General features: G+C 34.9%; 1 protein-coding gene across 1 annotated transcript in view; it reads right to left on the bottom strand.

The window, feature by feature from the left end:
• Window positions 1-19,326, bottom strand: part of LOC132706356 (uncharacterized) — a 59,890-nt gene extending 40,564 nt beyond the window's left edge. Inside the window, exons 1-8 of the mRNA XM_060677640.1 lie at window positions 19,267-19,326; window positions 18,900-19,164; window positions 18,402-18,586; window positions 14,532-14,630; window positions 14,229-14,332; window positions 12,719-13,234; window positions 6,416-6,836; window positions 1,518-1,766 (exon numbers count right to left, since the gene is read on the bottom strand). Of these exons, the coding sequence (XP_060533623.1) occupies window positions 1,518-1,766; window positions 6,416-6,836; window positions 12,719-13,234; window positions 14,229-14,332; window positions 14,532-14,630; window positions 18,402-18,586; window positions 18,900-19,164; window positions 19,267-19,269 (1,842 nt within the window). The 5' untranslated portion in view covers window positions 19,270-19,326. The remainder of the gene's footprint in view (window positions 1-1,517; window positions 1,767-6,415; window positions 6,837-12,718; window positions 13,235-14,228; window positions 14,333-14,531; window positions 14,631-18,401; window positions 18,587-18,899; window positions 19,165-19,266) is intronic.
• Between the last annotated feature and the right edge of the window lie 257 nt (window positions 19,327-19,583).

The following is a 19,583-nucleotide window of genomic DNA, read 5'->3' as shown; positions in this document are numbered from 1 at the left end:
TCATCATAAATATGCGGGAAACCAAAATTACTTACTCATTATAAAATAGTGTGTCATTTATTAGTTGTTTTAGGAAAAAATATTAAATACAAAGGTTGTAGACAAGGCTAAAAGAAACAATTTAATAATTATTTTCAAAATATTCATCATAAATATGTGGGAAACCAAAATTATATTTTTTTAGATGAAACACCTGTAAAGTATACTTCCATTAATTACTCATATTAACGCTCTTTCAATTTCATTAAGGTTTCCCTATACTTCAACTAAAATTATATTTTTGTTTAAATCTAAATTATTTCCGCATTACATTTGCATTAAAGATGTAACGAATCCTACTGTCTGAGAAAAATATACTTTATTCGTCTCTGCAGACCTTTAACGTTCATTTAATATTTATTTTGTTCTCAATCTTTTGTGATATTTTCATACGGTTTGAAAAATTCCAGTATTTTGTTCGTAGAAATGTGCAAAACTCAAAAAAAGATAGGTATAGGAAATGCTTCATAAAATTGAAAGGGCATTAATAAACGTTTAGAACTAACTTCAAGGCAAGTATTGAATAAATGACTGTACTTTTTGGGCACAATAAAACTACAACTGTCAGAAACGGCGTCAAAAATATAGGGCATTTCTCATTGCTGCCTCGGACTGACATTCTATTAAGAAAACTGTCAATCTATTAGAGAATGATGCAATAATTCAAAAAAGCAACAGCTCAAGTATGGTGTACCCCAAGATTCAGTATTTGGCCCGATTCTTTTTCTTACCAGTTCTATATGCCGTTGACACAACATTTTATCAAATATCGCTTTTGACTAGCACAACACAGAAAATATTTTATCTTAATGGTCCGTGGCTAGCTGACTGTCACTGAATAATTCAAAAAAAGTCTCGGTGTGCAAGGATGTGCGAAAAGGGATTCAGGATTTATTTGCATTCACCAGAAAGACCAGCAAGTGGAAAAAAGTTTAAATATAAGCCAAATCGGGAAAAGAATTCTTCGAATTAATTGTTTGAAAACTATAAAAATGTTTTGGAAAGTTGAAGTTTCGCTATGCAAAATATTATGCATTAGCAACTTCTCCTTCTAGTGTTCGTTGCTTTTGACATGTCTTAGGTATCCGATTTGCCATTACATTACAAAAAATCATTCAAAATAAATTTCAAGTAAACTTTGAATATGAAACAATTGAATTTTTGTGCACTTCAAATTTATAAATTCCACCAAAACAAAAATTATGTTTCAATGTATTAAGCAGTAGTTCAAATGATCATGGTTTTCAATCTTAATTTTATATTCCCATGTCGTACTGAATGCTTTTCCGTCATTTAGGGAATATTTCAAATCACGGGTTTTAATTTAATTAATTTAATAAATTATATTGCATTAAAACCTTCATTTTGCACTATTTTTATTGTAATTTCATTCATTTGCAGTTATCTTTGTCAATAAGGAAGTAAATTTTGATTTTAGTGTTTCCGGAGAGTTTTATCTAAACCAAAAAAAAAATTACGTTGGAAGGCAAGGCGTTCTGCAAAGTTTGGAGTGAAAAATCGCCGCCGCAAGTCGCGAAACAATCGAATTGCAACTTCCCGTCGGCGAACGCGATCTCCGCCCCTTTTCGAACGCACTCGCGACAGAACCGGCACCCGGAAGAGCACTCTAAGACGTCCTTGGGCATGACCTGCTCGTTGTAGCAGCACGCGCAAGTCTCGAACAAGCCCAGTTCTTTGGCGTTCTGCCGTTCCAGTTCGTCGCGAATCTGGAAAGAAATTCGTAAAGAAACACACCTCATATACGTCACAAAACCGCTAAAATATGAGTCATCGATATACGAGGTTAGCGCCAAAATTTCCCGGCCTGACATAGATGCAGCTCCAGTATCATGATAAAACTTTGTCTTTTTTTAAATATATATCTTAGTAGGCTGCGAAAAAAAAATTGAAGTCTTGGGTCAAATAGTTTTTTATTGACAGCATTTTAAACAAGACGTGTCAGAAAAAATGTCGCAAATAACGCAAATTGAGTATAGAGCAGTCATAAAGTTTTTGACAAAAGGAGGGTTAGCGCCTAAAATTATTAAAGAAAGGCTGGATGGTGTGTACGGCCAATGTTCTCCTTCGTATTCTATAGTGAAAGAATGGGCAAAACGTTTTTCAATGGGGCAGGAGTCCCTTGAAGATGATTCAAGAACTGGTCGACCAGTGGAGGTCATAACGGAAGATATTGTTGCGATTGTGGAAGAGGTAGTATTGAATGATCGACGTTTCAAGGTCGAGGAAATCTCAGAAATTACTAAGCTTTCTGATGCAAGTGTTCGTCGAATCCTGCATGATCATTTAGGTATGCATAAGGTTAGTGCAAGATAGTTCCTAAAAACCTTTCGGCTATTCAAAAACAAAGCCGTGTCGAGTGTGCGCGGTCTTTTTTGGAACTCTGTGGGTCGGAACCGAAGCTCGTGATAGAAACTATTGTGACAGGAGATGAATCGTGGTTCTCTATTATGACCCTGTATCGAAAAAAGAATCAATGGAGTGGCGTCTTAAGGGTGAAGCACCTCCAAGAAAATTGAGAGTCTGCCAGTCAACAAAAAAGGTGATGGCCACGATCTTTTGAGATTGTGAAGGAATTCTTTTAATAGATTTTAAAGAAACTAACACCACTGTCAATGATAAATATTACGCAAGATTATTAGATAAATTGCGAGACTGTATACATGTAAAACGTCGAGGAAAACTGACCAGAGGCGTGCGTCTTTTGCACGATAATGCACCTGCCCATACTGTTGGTGTTGCACAAGCAGCCATTTTAGAGTGTGGGTTCCAACAGATAGATAGATAGATAGATCATCCTCCCTATAGTCCAGATATGGCCCCCAGCGACTATTATTTGTTTGGATATTTGAAAAAGTACTTACGTGGACTGCGGTTTAACGACGAAGTTGAGTTAAAAAAGGCTGTTTTAGCTCATTTTGCAGACAAATCAAAAGAATATTTTATTAAAGGGATTGAGTTGTTAATAAAGATATGTAATAACTGTATTGAAGTTAAGGGGGATTGATTATATTAAAAAATAATAAAAAATTGTTACTCTACTTTGTTTCTTTCATATTCAGGCCGCGAAATGTTGGCGCTGCCCTCGTATCTAATATAGTGCATTTATTGCTTTGACGTTTTAAGTATTTTACAGTGCCTTAACAGCAGACCTTCGCAGGACCGTGGTAAAACCCATCCCAACAGATGTTTATTCCGGATTATTTGTAGAAACGTAATATTTATTTGAAACGTAAATGAACCGTCTTAACTTCGAACATCAGGTGATATATATCGTTCTTAAGTAAGTACGTATTTATATACCTGATTCTCAAGCTTCGACCCTGCGAGGCTGTTGTCACTGAATAGTACAGTAAGTACCTGTACTATATTTATCTTACAGGCCAGTTTGAAAATAATCATTTTTTAAGATTACAGATTATATACGCGATAAATAAAAGTACGTCAGAAGAATACAGATAAATATTTATTAGAATCTTGCAATTCAACATTTTTTAAAGGTTCCTGTTTTTAACACTTTAAAATGTGGAGACCGAGGAATGAAGCAGATGTTCCCCTGTTAGAAGAAAACAGGGAAAACAACGCAGAATTGAAGACGAAGTGGTGATGGTAGTCGAGCCAAATGACAATTTAAAAGACGAACTACCTCAGAAAAAAAAACAGGTCCATTTGTTTTAAGATGCTAAACAAATTGTTTTGAATGTTTACAATTTTATAAGAAATTCAAAAGGGGAAGTGGGAGCAGCAGTAAAAACAAGTGACATGGCCGAAATTCCGAAGTCAACTGTAAGAAAAATTGTTGCAAATGGGATAGTCAAGAGGAAAGTGAGAGAATATGCTGGTACTTCGCGAGTTTTTTAGGAGCCACAGGCAGATCTAATTAGGAGTATAATCTACGACGCGTATAAAGTGAATAGAGTTTTAATCGTAGAAGAACTGCATAAAAAAGTACTGACAGGCTTAAACATTAGTTGTGCCGAAGAGTCGTTGCATACTTTTTTGAAGAAAATGGATTTTCAGTTCCAAACAATTAATAAAAGTCAAGTGCTAATGGAATCTCAAAAAAAATCGCAATGGAGAGTAGACTATTTAAATGCAATTGAAAAATTTCGACACTCACGATAAATTAAAAAAAGGATGATGTGATAACAGTAACAAGCGTGCACTAGACGTGCCGCCTTCACATGGGAAATGCATAATAATTCTTCATGCTGGGTCCAAAAATGGTTGGGTGGAGGATGCCTTCTGATAAAAACGTCAAAGATTCAAGTGAGGATTACCATGAAAACATGATCGCGGAAATATTTGAAGACTGGTTTGCAAATAAAATGTTATTGTGTTGGATAATGCCTCGTATCATTCGGCTAAAATTTAAAAAATTCCAATCACTTCTTCAAATGAAGAAGAAATTAAAGAATTTCTGTACGAAAATAATTTATACTTTGAAGAGAACACGAAAAAAAAAATTTCTGGAATTATTAAAAACAAAACATTTGAATAAAGACTACAAAATCGATTCGATAGTACAACAAAACGGATATAAAATCTTGAGAGTACGATTGAGATGATTTGGTCTGAGTTGAAAGCGCATATAAGACGAAATAATACTGCACCAAAATTTAGTTATAGTACCATGAACGTAAATCGGCAAGCGGTAGCTAAAATAGCAGTAGAAAGCTGGTAATTGTGATGAACGAGTAATCAAAGAAAAAAATAGATATCGAGAACTATTACTGACGGAGTTGGATCATTGAACTAGCTGACGACAGTAGCAATAGTGATGATTTTATAAGTGACTATTATTATATTTAATATGATGTACATGAATAATAGAATTATGTAGAAATGTAATGAAATAGAACGTAATAAATTATTACTTTGTAATAATTTTTTTATGCACCGCGGGTTCAATTTATTTTGATAACATTTTAATTGCCTGTAACTTTTTTGTTTTTAGAGACATCAAGGAAAACGAAAAAAAGAAATTTAGGGTTAGCAGCCAAATTTTTTTCCAAGTGACGTATAAAACAAAACACTATCAATTTTTCCCTCATATAAGCCTACATCATATTTTTTTAATGGAATATATGTGTTTATTAGAATATCTTATTCCGATTACAATGATGTAACAGACTTTATATTTTAGTACACTCGTTTTTGATAAATGCGAAAAATAGGAAATTTTGGAAATTTCTATATAATTTCTAAAAGTGCCTTGACTGACAAATAAAAATATTGATGGTTGAATTATTGTCCAAGTCAATATTGTTAAAATGGTTTGTCGCGAATTTAGCACCAGTGTGCTTCAAGTATACTTTCTGAATAATTAAAATACAACCGCAGCTCGTCGTCAGTATATTAGACTTTTTCCAGAGCGCCGAGCTCCTTGAAAACAGATATTTCCAAGGCTGGCAAAGAAATTTGCAGAAAACGGTAACGTATTAAATGTTAAAAAGATATGCCGGAATCATAATGTTTTAAATGAAGAAAATAAGGCAAACATATTAGAATTCTATGAAACACATCCAGTTTCCTCTATTACTAGAATGCATGAAGAGACAGGTATTTGTCGGGGATCAATCCACTCAGTTTTGAAAGAATATAAATTATAATGCATTTAAATTTCGTAAAACCAAAAACTAAGTGCAGAACAATGTTGAAGAAGGATGCAGTTTTGTTTGGATTTTTTTAACGGACATTATGAGAATAATTTTTTGAAAAACATTTTATGGACTGATGAAAGTTCGTTTACTACAAAAATGGGTTGTAATAGACAAAATACGCGATATTGGTCTTTAAATAATAATCCTAGACAAATACACGAAATAAAAACCCAGGGGTACCAATCAGATGGGCATATTTTGGGTACGATATTTATAGATTACAGGTTAACTGGAGATCATTATATGCAACTCTTCCACTTAAAAAATGTATGATGTACGCTTATATGACAGAAAATTGATAGTGATTTGTTTTATACATCACTTGGAAAAAAAGTTGGCTACTTACTAACTCTAGATTTTGTTTTTTTTATTTACCTTGTTATCTCTAAAAACAAATAAGTTACAGCCAATTAAAATGTTTTCAAGATAAATTGAACGCACGGTACATGTTTCAAGAATTCTTCAGCGAAAAAGATCGAAAACCTTGTTTGTTTGTGTAGGTAGATAAATTTCTAGGACGGTCCTGGAATGGTAACGGGTAAGGGTCTGCCGGGCAGCGTGTTCTATAAGTGGCTGCGGTTTTGGAGTAATAAAAAGTAGGCACAGTTAATCACTGCACTATATTTCTGGTGGAAGTATAACCGAAACTTCTTCACGGAAAACGCAAATGTAAATTGATCGAGAACAATGTCTACCTTTTTGTTTTCCAAAAATGCCACTATTTCGTCCTTGTGAGTGAAATAGGCCAACTCCTGCAGAAGCGGGATATTCTGAATTTGCGTTACCGGTATGGGCGTGGGCCGCCTCTCACACTTGTTCACGTATGCACTTTGTACTCTCGCATCCACACGATTCAGATGTTCGAGTACCCGTATAATGGCGAAAATATTCTTCTGTCCCTCCTGAACGACGATTTGTTTGATGACTTTAAGAGCGAGGCGCTTGTACCTGTTGCGCATGTACGCGAGGACGTAGAACTGATCGCGTACGTCCACCATCGTGGAACGCCTCTTTGGATCCTCGAAATAAGCCACCGGATCTTTGAATAATCGAACAAAGTTCTCTATATTGAATTCGGTAGTGTATTGCTTTTGCTGCGCCGATATCTGCTGCTTCCTGCCAAAAAAACAATACGAATAGAGAACGAACGTTTTAAAATTCTTATATTTCTGTTATTTGGCCTCATGGTTAAGAATCGCTCCAAAACTTTCTTAGCCAATTCAACTCAACCATTGAAGTTCGATGGACGAAAACTGAAACTCTATCTCTCGGCACAGTTTACGATACTGTTGAAATCAAATTATCCTATCTTTAATAGTTTTCCATTTATCGCCAATAATTTACCCACAAAAACGGAAAATTTTTGGATCTTTCAGATTTTTTGAATATAATATACGAGGTTGGCGCCAAAATTTCCCGGCCTAACATAGATACAGCTCCGGTATAACGATAAAACTTTGTCTTCTTTTAAATGTATATCTTAGTAGGTTGCGAAAAAAAAAATTGGAGTCTTACGTCAAATAGTTTTTTATTGACAGCATTTTAAACAAGACGTGTCAGAAAAAATGTCGCAAATAACGCAAATTGAGTATAGAGCAGTCATAAAGTTTTTGACAAAAGGAGGGTTAGCGCCTAAAATTATTAAAGAAAGGCTGGATGGTGTGTACGGCCAATGTTCTCCTTCGTATTCTATAGTGAAAGAATGGGCAAAACGTTTTCGAATGGGGCAGGAGACCCTTGAAGATGATTCAAGTGCTCGTCGACGAGTGGAGGTCATAACGGAAGATATTGTTGCGATTGTAGAAGAGGTAGTATCGATTGATCGACCTTTAAGGGTCAAGGAAAACTCAGAAATTACTAAGCTTTCTGATACAAGTGTTCGTCGATTCCTGCATGATCATTTAGGTATGCATAAGGTTAGTGCAAGATAGTTCCTAAAAACCTTTCGGCTATTCAAAAACAAAGCCGTGTCCAGTGTGCGCGGTCTTTTTTGGAACTCTGTGGGTCGGAACCGAAGCCTGTGATAGAAACTATTGTGACGGGAGATGAAACTGTGGTTCTCTATTATGACCCTCTATCGAAAAAAGAATCAATGGAGTGGCGTAGTAAGGGTAAAGCACTTCCAAGAAAAATCAGAGTCTGCCAGTCAACAAAAAAGGTGATGGCCACGATCTTTTGTGAAGGAATTCTTATGATAGATTTTAAAGAAGAAACTAATACCACTGTCAATAGTAAATATTACGCAACATTGTTACATAAATTGCGAAACTGCATACGTGTAAAACGTCGAGGAAAATTGACCAGAGGCGTGCGTCTTTTGTACGATAATGCACCTGTCCATACTGCTGGTGTTGCACAAGATGCCATTTTAGAGTGTGGGTTCCAACAGATAGATCATTCTCACTATAGTCCAGATATGGCCCCCAGCGACTATTATTTGTTTGGATACTTGAGAAAGTACTTACGTGGACGGCGGTTTAACGACGAAGTTGAGTTAAAAGAGGCTGTTTTAGCTCATTTTGCAGACAAACCAAAACAATATATTTTTTAAAGGCTTTGAGTTGTTAATAAATAATAAATAATAAAAAATTGTTACTCTACTTTGTTTCATTCACACTCATATATAATGTATATAATTCAAGATCTCTCACGTTTCCTGGTACATGAATTTTTCCAATAGAGTAAACGGTTTTCGAGAAAAGACTTGTTTTCTGAAACCACGCGATACGTCGTAATAGTAAATGACGTCATGATCTTTTCAAATATCTCGAACATCGTATGTTATAGACGAAAACTGTAAATGCAAAAATTGTAGCCTTATAACACTGTTTGAACCGATTAGCCATATTTTTTACGAATTTTTAATTATGGCTAATAATTTAATTCCAAAAAGCACAATTTTCAGTTTCTTTTAGATTTTTGTCTATGATTGAAAAACTGTGTATACAATCGGAAAAAATGTCTAAAATAAAAGTTATGGCCCCGGATCTCCCGCATTTCCCGGTTCACAAATTTTGCCGATCGAATTAATAGTTTTGGAGGACATATTTTTTTCTGAAAGCTAAAATATCCCAAAAACATTTTTTCAAAATTTTTAAAAATATACTTCGCGATATTTACGTGAGTCCTTTTTCAACAGTTGGAAAACGGGTGTGAACTTCCACCTTTAGGCCAAATCTGAAGTCGATGGCTGCAAATTTAAGACACCTATTAATTTTTCAATATAGCACTTTATATCTTGAACACCCTGTACAAGTGGTGAAAAGTTTTGGCTGTTCATACGGGCTATATCGTCATGTAAAAGAAACTGACATCCTAAACACAGTCTTATTATAGCCATATAGTCGTTCTCAGGGGCTCATTTTTCAGTTTTTTTGAATATGCGGCGCACCCTGTACATGTTTTTTAAATTATCAAGAAGAATACTTTATGGAGCCGAATCCTCTGCGTCTTTTCGTTTAAGAATTTTTTTTATCCTGTAAACCGTTTTCGAAAAATATTTTTTTCTTGGACCAATGCAAACGCAATTTTTGAATTTTTTAAAAATACTTTCCGACCCCTGAGCCCCCCCAATTTCAATAGGTTCAGTTAGGTTGGTAAGCTATTTACGTATGAAAAATTATCAATTCGACAAATTCAAATTTCGGACACTTATCGTGTTTCATAGCGATATTCAAAAAACAGTCGAAAATCGAAAAAAAAGATGGCCGCCGAGGTTTGATAGCAGCCATTTTTAGATATCTTGTGTATCCCGTAAAATGTTAAAAAGGACGAAAATTTGAACCGTGTAGTTCAAACCGTTCGGCAGTTATTGGCGGAAAAGTCCCGGAGAAGGGAGAACGAGACAGACAAAAAAATTTGTTTTTTCGACGCTGTTTCGTCTGTACCCCTAAGTATAGTGAGGAGGATACTTTCGAAAAGAATCGATTTCATCGATTTTTCGAAAGTAATAATAATAGCACTTTATTTCCAACAGGTAACATGGCCAATGACAGGAAATATTAAATATAAATCATACGAGTCATACTTGTGCGGGCGATCTCAGTATGTTGTTGTAAATGGGATAAAATCAAAGAGTACAAATATAACTTCGGGGGTACCTCAAAGGCCGCATTTGGGTGCCTTATTGTTTGCTACTTTCCTATACGATGATGACTACGTATTGTTGCAGAGAGATTGGTCAATTTTTTAAGATTATTGTTGTCTGAACAGATTGTTTGATTGTTTAAGAAATGTCATTGTATTTTGTTTACAAAAAAAATTACCACAATTGCAAATTAAACTTAACTAGGATTCGGGGCTTCTTTTAAAGATGTACGTAGAAAACATTGTTCAAAAGACTTGTATTTATCCTACGGGCGACTAATGGGTTTAACAATAAAAAATCTTTAATAATACTTTTTTACAGTCTTGTCAGACGACCCGTGTTGAAATATGCGACGCCAGTCTTCAATCCAATGTATTTTAAACATATCGAACGGCTGGACAGTGTACAACGAAGAATTGTTAATGCTCTAAATTATAGATTTAATAAAGTTGAGTTAGCATTAAAAATATATTATCTCCTCTATTTAAAATTACAACATATTAATGAGCTATTCAATTCAGGGTTTGTGTGTAACATTGAAATGGAAATAGTCTGAAATACTCTGAATTATTGATAACGGTTTGTAGTCTTCTGGGTATTGACTCGACTAATTTTCTAGTATACTCCGAGGAAATAGTGTTCCATACTTCCATACTGCCATACTTCACGAGTTTTCAATCACATTTACGACTGGTGACTGGACTGGTGTTTTAATAACATTTGGGCAGTTACAGAGCAACCAACTGCGGACCTGAAATAATCATTGTCAGGATAGAACCGATAATTGTTACCCATATTTAATTTTTGGGCACTGCCAACCAGATGCTGTCTTAATATATCCAAATACACATATTGGTTCATATTCCCTCCAATGAAATGCGTATTACTTACTCCTGCAGATGACATTCAGCCCCACAACATCACTCCACTTCCACCGTGCTTTACCTTAGCTTTTAAATTTTTCAATTTTAATTCTTCCTTAGGCTTTCTCCATATTGATATTTTTCCATCTGATCCGAATAAATTTATTTTGGTCCCATCGGCAAATATTACTGAATTCCAGAAGTTCAAATCTTTATCGATACGCTCTCTAGCGAATGCCAATCTCACGAGTCTATTTCTTCTGCTAATGAAAGGCTTATTTCTGGCAGTTCGATAATGTGGTTGCACCTTTTTCCAAACTGTCTTTCCACCTCGACACACATTTTTGGAGCACTTTTTCTTTGATAATTTACAATTTATATTTAGTCCTTGACCTTGACCTTGACTTCTTTTCGACCCTTTTTTTTTTAATTTCAACGGCTGAGCCAATTTATAAAGAAAAGGTAACAATATAAATATAATATAAATAGCTACATAGCAACATGACAAAACAACAACTGAGATAACAAGCTTTTTAAATAACCGTATAAAACATATAAAACCACAAAAACAATAAGAAACAGTAAACAAAGAATATCACACTAGTTACAACTACATTCAACCAACTGTCTTAATTTTGTCTTAAATAGTCGAAGACCGCCAGCAAAGGGATCAAGAGAGCAACTGTTAAATAACCTCAAGGTTGGAGTTAAAGGAGAAAAATAGCCATAGTTGGCGTGGTGAAACGGAATACAAAACATTGGGGAGCTCTGACGTCTTTGATAGACGTTAAAATCAATGGACTGGAGGATAGCTGGACAGTTATATACAATGTTCAAAATTTTATAAAACGTCAAGATATTGGAGTAGGTTCTTCTAATTTCCAGACTATCTATCCCAAGAGGCTCACATACCAGAAAATAATTAATGTGAAAGTTATTATAGATACTTATACCAGCTCTATATGTTAGGGACCTCAGAAATTGAGTCTTGAATCTATCAATGTGACATCTGTAATGTGGAGACCACACTACTAATGCATACTTCAGTGTAGAACTAACTAAGGGGCAATAAAGGGTTTTAAAACAGTCGGATGAGAGCAGTGTACTATTACGGGTAATAAAAATGTCAATTTACACAAACACACACACGCACACACTCTATCGTTGTATTGTTAATAATATATCTATTTTGAAGAGTTTTAGTTAAGCGAGAAAAAGTAATACTAAAACACTTTCCAACATTTAGATCCAGACCACTATCTCTGCGCCGCAAACCGACATTATTAGGGTCGCTCTGAAGAAGCTGAGCGTCGATAAATGATTCAATTGTTTTGTAAAATTTAAAATCATCTGCAAAGGCAAGATATTCAGAATAAAGAACCACATCACTGAGATCTCTTATAAACAAATTAAGGAAAACTGAACCTATGTGTGAACCGTGAGGCACACCCGAGTGTACCACAATTTCGCTGGAATTATAATATAAAAATAATTTTTGGCTATGTCTCTTTGGGTATAGCCATTTCCGTGATGTGTAATAGTTAAATTTCTCTCTGAAATTGTAGACGGACGATCCATTTTACCGAACGAAACCGTGCAGTAATAAATAAAATAAGGTTTTTTGATAAGTTTACACCCCGATCATGATTTTTGCACCACTTAAGCTGTGAAGTTAACATTGGATATAATTTAATTAATTCTGTATTGTTAACTAAGTAAGGCATATTTAAGACAAAAAGTAATTCACGTTTTTTTGAGGGCTGTTTACTAACTTAATTTCAATAAGTTGTTTTTTTACCAAATAAATAAAGAGACATTCGGACCGGTTAGTTTTTGTTATAGCGACTGCATCAGTCACTGTACTTAATTTGAATGGCACTTTTTCATATTTCGACGTCCAAAATGTGAGTGACAATTTCATTCTCTATCAATTTCGTGCAAATTTTTCTAAAACATTCTAAAGTAGTCCAGTCGGTAGGCCGAAAATAACGGAATTTCGTCAACAAACACGTAGATCTTTCAGTGCCTCACACAAAAAGGTCGTTTACCTCAAATACTCCTTCCTGGTCGGATAAGATCCGTTCTCCACAGCATCGTTAATGAAATCTCTCAACACCTCTTTGCTGCTGGAGAAACTTTGGAGCATGGCTCTCAAATAGCTCGGATCGGCATCGGGCAACACCTCCTCCACCATTTTGAGTTGCTCCTCCGGATCGACTTGCGCGTCGGGCGACGGTTCTCGCGGGGGCCTCATTGGATACTGATCGGCGGAAAATATTAAATCGACTATTTCGCCTAACGCCTGATCGGTCCATATTTTTCCGTAACACAAAGAGCGGATGTAGCGCGGACAGGCGTTCGGGAATAACTCGACAACTTTCAGGAATAGTTTCTCGTCGACAACGAACGACTCTTCAGCTACGTTGGAAGCGGAAGGTGGGCCGCCGTTAACGATTTCCGATACGGTGGAATTAGATGGTAGAAACTCCAAAGGGGTATTCGAAACGAGTGGCTGGTTATTGATGACGGTGCTTGCAGGTTCACCAGTCACCTCTACGGGCAGCCTAAAAATTAAAGTATTTATTAAAATTGAAAGTTTAATCGTTATTAGACGACAAATTGTTTCCTAGGTACAAAAAAGGAAACAAAGAAGCATTAAGCAAACCGTCAGACACCAGCAACCAGCAGTCACACTTTACACCCAGTGCACAGATAGATAGATAGATAGATAGATTTTTATTTGACTAAATTACAATACATAGTATATTTACAGCACGTCTAAGCACAAAAGAGAAAAAACATAGAACTATATACTATACATACATACACATACATACATATACACATACGATTAGATAGTCTACAATAATAATAGGTATACCAACGTAATACATAACAAACACGAATAAAAATGAAAAAAAAGGAAGATACTGAACACAATCAAACAGTGGCCACTATCAAGAAAGCGGTAATCAGGTAATATCTTTCATCTTATCTACAGAGTAAAAACAATGCTCCAAAAACAAAGATTTTATTTTGACTTAAAATTTTTAAATAGAGGAATTTTGAAATAAATTGAAAAAGTTACAGTGCCACCAACATGTCACTCAGCTTGAAAATAAGTGTGAAAATCCAAGAAAACAGTTTTACACAATTAAGAAACAGAACCGGATTTACATATCTTTAGTGGCGAATGCACCATCAGATCTAATTTTCCGATATGAACGATTACTATGCATATTTACCATATAGCTACTACGGTAAAAACTTTCTAAACAGCGATATCCACACACTTGACTCCTTTTTGCGTGATGTAATGGGATCTAAACATATTTTTAGAAAATACTTATTGGCGATCTGTCAGCGGCCATATTGATTGTTGAATCATGCAAGGCTATTGGTTAAGACTTCGCCTTGTGAGATTTTAATATGTTAGTATTTTTGTCAATAAAGGCTATTGTTACTTTTATAAACACATTAAAAAGGGCCCAAGGTGCGATGCCTGCGGTATCTCTGATATAAACGGTTCTGACGGAAAATAACCGCAAATGTACTCACAATTCAGTTTTAGCATTGAATGTGCCAATTCCCTCCTCCTTGAGAGTATCGTCTAGCGATATAACCTCCGAAGTGATGGTGGCAGGTTTAAATGAGCCTTGAAGCTGAATGAAAAAACAAACAAATCGATTTTAATGAGCAGCATAATATTAATTTCTTACATTTACACTTTAAATACATTCCGCAATAGATAAGTGTAAGCTTTAATGCTTTCCACAATTGTTGGTAAGTTTTGGTAAGATCTAGTTGCCGAGATAGAAGAGGTCACTGCACAACCAAAGGGCACTAAAAAAAATTGCTTACCAAATGGACATTCCTTCTGATATTTTGCCTTATGTCTTGTAAAGAACCCTTAAGCTTTCGACGATCAGCAGCAATTGTGGGACGTTGTAGAGAATCATGCTGCAAGCAAGACCAGCAAAGTGGACACAATCGGCAATACAAAAGGCTTAAGGATAACAATTTTTCGGGCAGGTCATTTCATATTGGTGTACCATTTTGTTAACAAGAATTATTTTATACCTTAGCAACGGGTTAGATGATCTAGACATTGACTAGACTGCAATCAAGGTTCCTAATAGAATTAAAACATCTGGAAAAAGTAGACTTGTATTTTGTTGTATTTTGCACTTGTATTTTATCCTTTTTTCCTTGTCCTGCTGGACACTTCTTTTTTTATTTATATAAGACTAGAGTTTTAATTGTCCAATTGCAAGAAGATGTATTTATTTCGATACCTTTCATCTAGCAGCGGCTTCAATGGAGAAATCCAGTGTTTTTTTTGCACAGTTTTATACTAAGCCATTAGTGTCCAATGATAATTTTACAGAAGCTGTTCTAGAGATTATTCACTTATGTATGTTTCTAATGCATATAAATATGTGCTTTCACATCTTGGTTGGATTTTTTTAGGATATGTCAGGCTTGTACATTTACCTTTATCCTATATATTACTCTATTATTACTTTTGCAACTCCGCTATGCCAGTCCCAAGCCTGGGGTCCCATTGCACTTCTGGGAAAGGAGGAAGGGGAGGAGTAACAACCTCGTTAAAAAACCAGGGTTCATCTGGCCCGGATGATAGCACCCTGTAAGGGCTCCTGCCAGGATACGGCGAAGAAACTGCTGCCTTGTAGTGGGATGATGGTTCATCAAAGGCTAGAAGAAGACAAACTTGAGCACAAATCACCTGGTCCTTCTGGTAGGGGGTTGAGACATCGGGCCAACTCCCCGTTACTCGTAAAAACTTAAATCTGCTCAAAAACCCAGTCGACAGCCTTGGAAAGGACGGAAACCCTTACGACGATCAAAGCTACGGAAAATGATAACGAATTTTGGTACATTGAATGTCCAAGGAATCTCCAACAAAACAAACAAAGTAACTTATGAACTCCAGAGGCTAGAAATACAGGTGGCAGTGGTGCCGGAAACTAAGAAGAAAGGACAGGGCTCCGAAAATCTGGGACATTAAGATCATTTCTACATTGGCGTGGCCAAAGACAAGAGAGCACAACAACGCGTGTCTATTCTGGTTGCGAAAAAGTTGCGAAGTTTTATAATATCATGGGAAGTGTACGCATTCAACGACGATGCCCCAGTCAACAAAAAAGACGAGTTCTTCGAACAGCTGCATCAAGAAATATCAAACATTGGAACCTCAAGAGAAGCCATAATCTTTTTCGACCTAAACGGAAGAACCGGATCCAAACTAGGCGACAAAGTGGTAGGTAGATTTGGCGAGAATGTAACAAACGACAACGGCCGCAGATTAATCCAACTGTGCGAACAAAACGAACTTAGAATAACGATTGGATTCTTCCAGCACCCAATGATTCATAAGTATACATGGAAACAAAAGTCAAGAAATCTACGATCAATCATAGATTATACGATTGTCCAACAAACTAAATCGATGAGGACGTATGATGTTAGAATACTTAGAAATGCAACATGTGGCAGCGACCATAATTTACTCAAAGCTAATATCCTCTCACTACCAAAATCAAATAGAAAACAAAGACAAGAGACCCAACTAAAAGACCAGGATACTCAAATGACACAACTCCGATATAATCTTGAGAGCTTTGAGCAGGAAAGTATGAAAGAACCTATACAAAAAAAGACTTGACCAGAAACTCTAGCCTTTACTAACACTTTATTAACAATACAGAACATTACGAATTACGAATATATTAAACAATGCCTGAAAGCAGCCCAAGAAGCGATAGGATACTGCGAAGACCGGAAATCTAACAAACCCTATTGGTGGCACGAGGAAATTAAACAAGATATTGAAGATAAAAGACAAAAGTACCAACACTACCTATCAAGCTACCATAGTCTTCCAAGAAGCACAAACCCAAGTAAGAAGAAAAATAACCCAGAAGAAAAACGAATCATGGGGAAAAAATGCAACAAAATCAATACCTACCTGGGAGGAACAAAAAGTAGTGAAAGCTGGAAGCTTCTGAAATCTCTAAGCCAAAACACGAAGAGAGAGATAGTAACTCCCGTCACAACGAATAAATGGGATGAATATTTCCGTAACCTTTTAAAAGAGGACCGTTTTGCGTCACGCAGCTTATTGAGAAAATGACAGCCTTCAATAAGGAGGGAGATACATCTCCTGTTCGCGGATCTGAAGAAGGCATATGATAGCATACCGCTAACAAAACTTTGGGATGCATTATACCAGACAAACCTAAGCGTCAACATAATAAGATCAGTGAAAGAACTATATAGAAACTGCCACATTAAAGTCAAGGTCGGCCAAAAAATGTCCAATTGATTTACACCCAACAAGGGTGTTCTGCATCCCCACCCTGTTCAAAATATATCTTGAACAAACGTTAAGATTATGGAAACAAAAATGCAGAAATATGGGCATCCCCTTTAACAATGCAAACATATACACCCTAAGCTTCGCAGATGACCAAGTCATAATGGCGCAAGACTACGATGACGTAGAATACATGACGCGAAAACTGATCGAAGAATACAAGAAATGGAGGTTGGAAGTAAACTTACCAAAGACAAAGTATATGTGTATCGGTGGAGCACAACGCTACCTCCTGTTAGAGGACGGTCAGGCTATCAAAAGCTGCGAAACCTACAAATACCTGGGAATGTACATATCCAGCAGTGGGACGTTAGACTACGCCATCAAAGAACGAAATAATCAAGGCAGAAAGGAAATTACCATGCTGAACACCTTCTTGTGGGACCAAAATAATATAAAATACGATCAATAAAAGCATAGTCACATACAGCAGTGAAGTCTGGCCACTAAAAGAAAGAACCAGGCAACAGAAATGGACTTTTGGAGAAGAGCGGCAGGAAGGTCAAGAACCCAAAGAGTCCCAAACGAAGCAATTCGCACAACCATGAAGGTGGGCCACACGATTTCAGGCCAAGAATGGAAGAACAGCGACTGCCTAAACAAATACTCAGAGAAAGAGCTGGAGAGAGGGCATCAATAGTCAAATACAATGAACTGGACGAGGACCTATGGAAGGACAGAAATCGATGGAGATTGGGAATCGGACGACGCATATTTTATATATAGCATATATATATATATATATATATATATATATATATATATATATATATATATATATATATATATATATATATATATATATATATATATATATATATATATATATATATATATATATATATATATATATATATATATATATATATATATATATATATATATATATATATATATATATATATATATATATATATATATATATGTATATATATATATATATATATATATATATATATATATATATATATATATATATATATATATATATATATATATATATATATATATATATATATATATATATATATATATATATATATATATATATATATATGTATATATATATATATATATATATATATATATATATATATATATATATATATATATATATATATATATATGTATATATATATATATATATATATATATATATATATATATATATATATATATATATATATGTATATATATATATATATATATATATATATATATATATATGTGTGGCTCAAACGAACTTACCTGTAAAGTTTCAAAAATTGGCACAAAGATTTTATGGCCATATCTATCAGTCAGATGTATTAAATATTGCATTAAAATTTGCTCACCAAATTTATCACAGCTTGCTTAGTATGGCGAACACTGCCATCGGTTGGAGTGATCTTCTGGTTTGTACACTTCCTTACTTTGGTTTGTTCCAAATGTTTCCTCTTTCTCCTATCCAGTTCTGATTTGCCGCTAGACTGTAAAAGTAGCAGTCGAACGGTAGCATGTTTTCTTTCCCTTATAGGTCCTAAGTAATAAAGATTATCCAAGTTACATATTTTTATTTTCTGTTTTAATTCAAACATAGGATCGAGAGGAAAATAGGCTTATTTTTGTATAGAGTTGTATTGAAATTAGACCAATTAAAACCAGTTGAAGTAGTGTTTGCCTAATACTTTGTTTTAAAATTCAAATTAATTGCTTTTTAAATGAAAACAAAAAATATCTTGCTGTTATTGGTAAATTTTCTAAAATTTAATTAGTGTTGTAGCACCAACATAAAATCTCTTTTTACTCATTCTCTTATTAGCGCTGATTTTAAGCAAGGCAAAAAGTTATACCTAACGCATATAATGTATCCTTTATTACATCTTCGGAAATATTTTTTAACACCCGTTTGACACACTGAACATCTTGTTTTATTTGTTGTTCAAATTGAACATTAGCTCTGTCAATTGCATCTTTTTCATTGATGATCTGCATTAGAACTTGTTCGCATCGGAGAGGGTTATCCTTGGGTGGAGCATTTTTGAGTTTTATTGCAATTTCTTTTTCATCAATATCTGGAAGAACTCCCTGAAGATTTAGTTGATCATCCTCAAAAGACTGAAAAATAAAACCATGAAAACATCATTTTTTCATGTTAGTTTGAGAAGAATAAAAAAAAAGACTACTAATTCGATTACATATTGGAATTCCTAATATTACCATAATTGCAGCAAAATTTGTATAAAACCAACCAACTCCCGGCAAATCAAAATGAACGACTTTTTTGTTCCTTTTTTTTTATCAAATTTGACACCATTTTATCAAGATCACTCGCCCATGCTTTGCTCATAAGAATTATTCGGTCAAACACAATTAGTATTAAAAAAACACGCTGCAGTATAAGAATGACAGCATCGGCACCAAGAATTCTCATTTTTATTAAAAAAATATATTTTTTGGTAACAAACTTATTAATTTACACCTTGATGGTGAAAATTTAGAAAACTTTTCGTAAAATGTCAAATATAATATCCTGT

The sequence above is a fragment of the Cylas formicarius genome, unplaced genomic scaffold, assembly GCF_029955315.1.
Source record: "Cylas formicarius isolate icCylForm1 unplaced genomic scaffold, icCylForm1.1 PGA_scaffold_8__14_contigs__length_24414737, whole genome shotgun sequence".
Lineage (NCBI taxonomy): Eukaryota > Metazoa > Arthropoda > Insecta > Coleoptera > Brentidae > Cylas > Cylas formicarius.
Note: the sequence above shows the minus strand (reverse complement) of the source record. Positions and strands in the feature narration are given on the sequence as shown.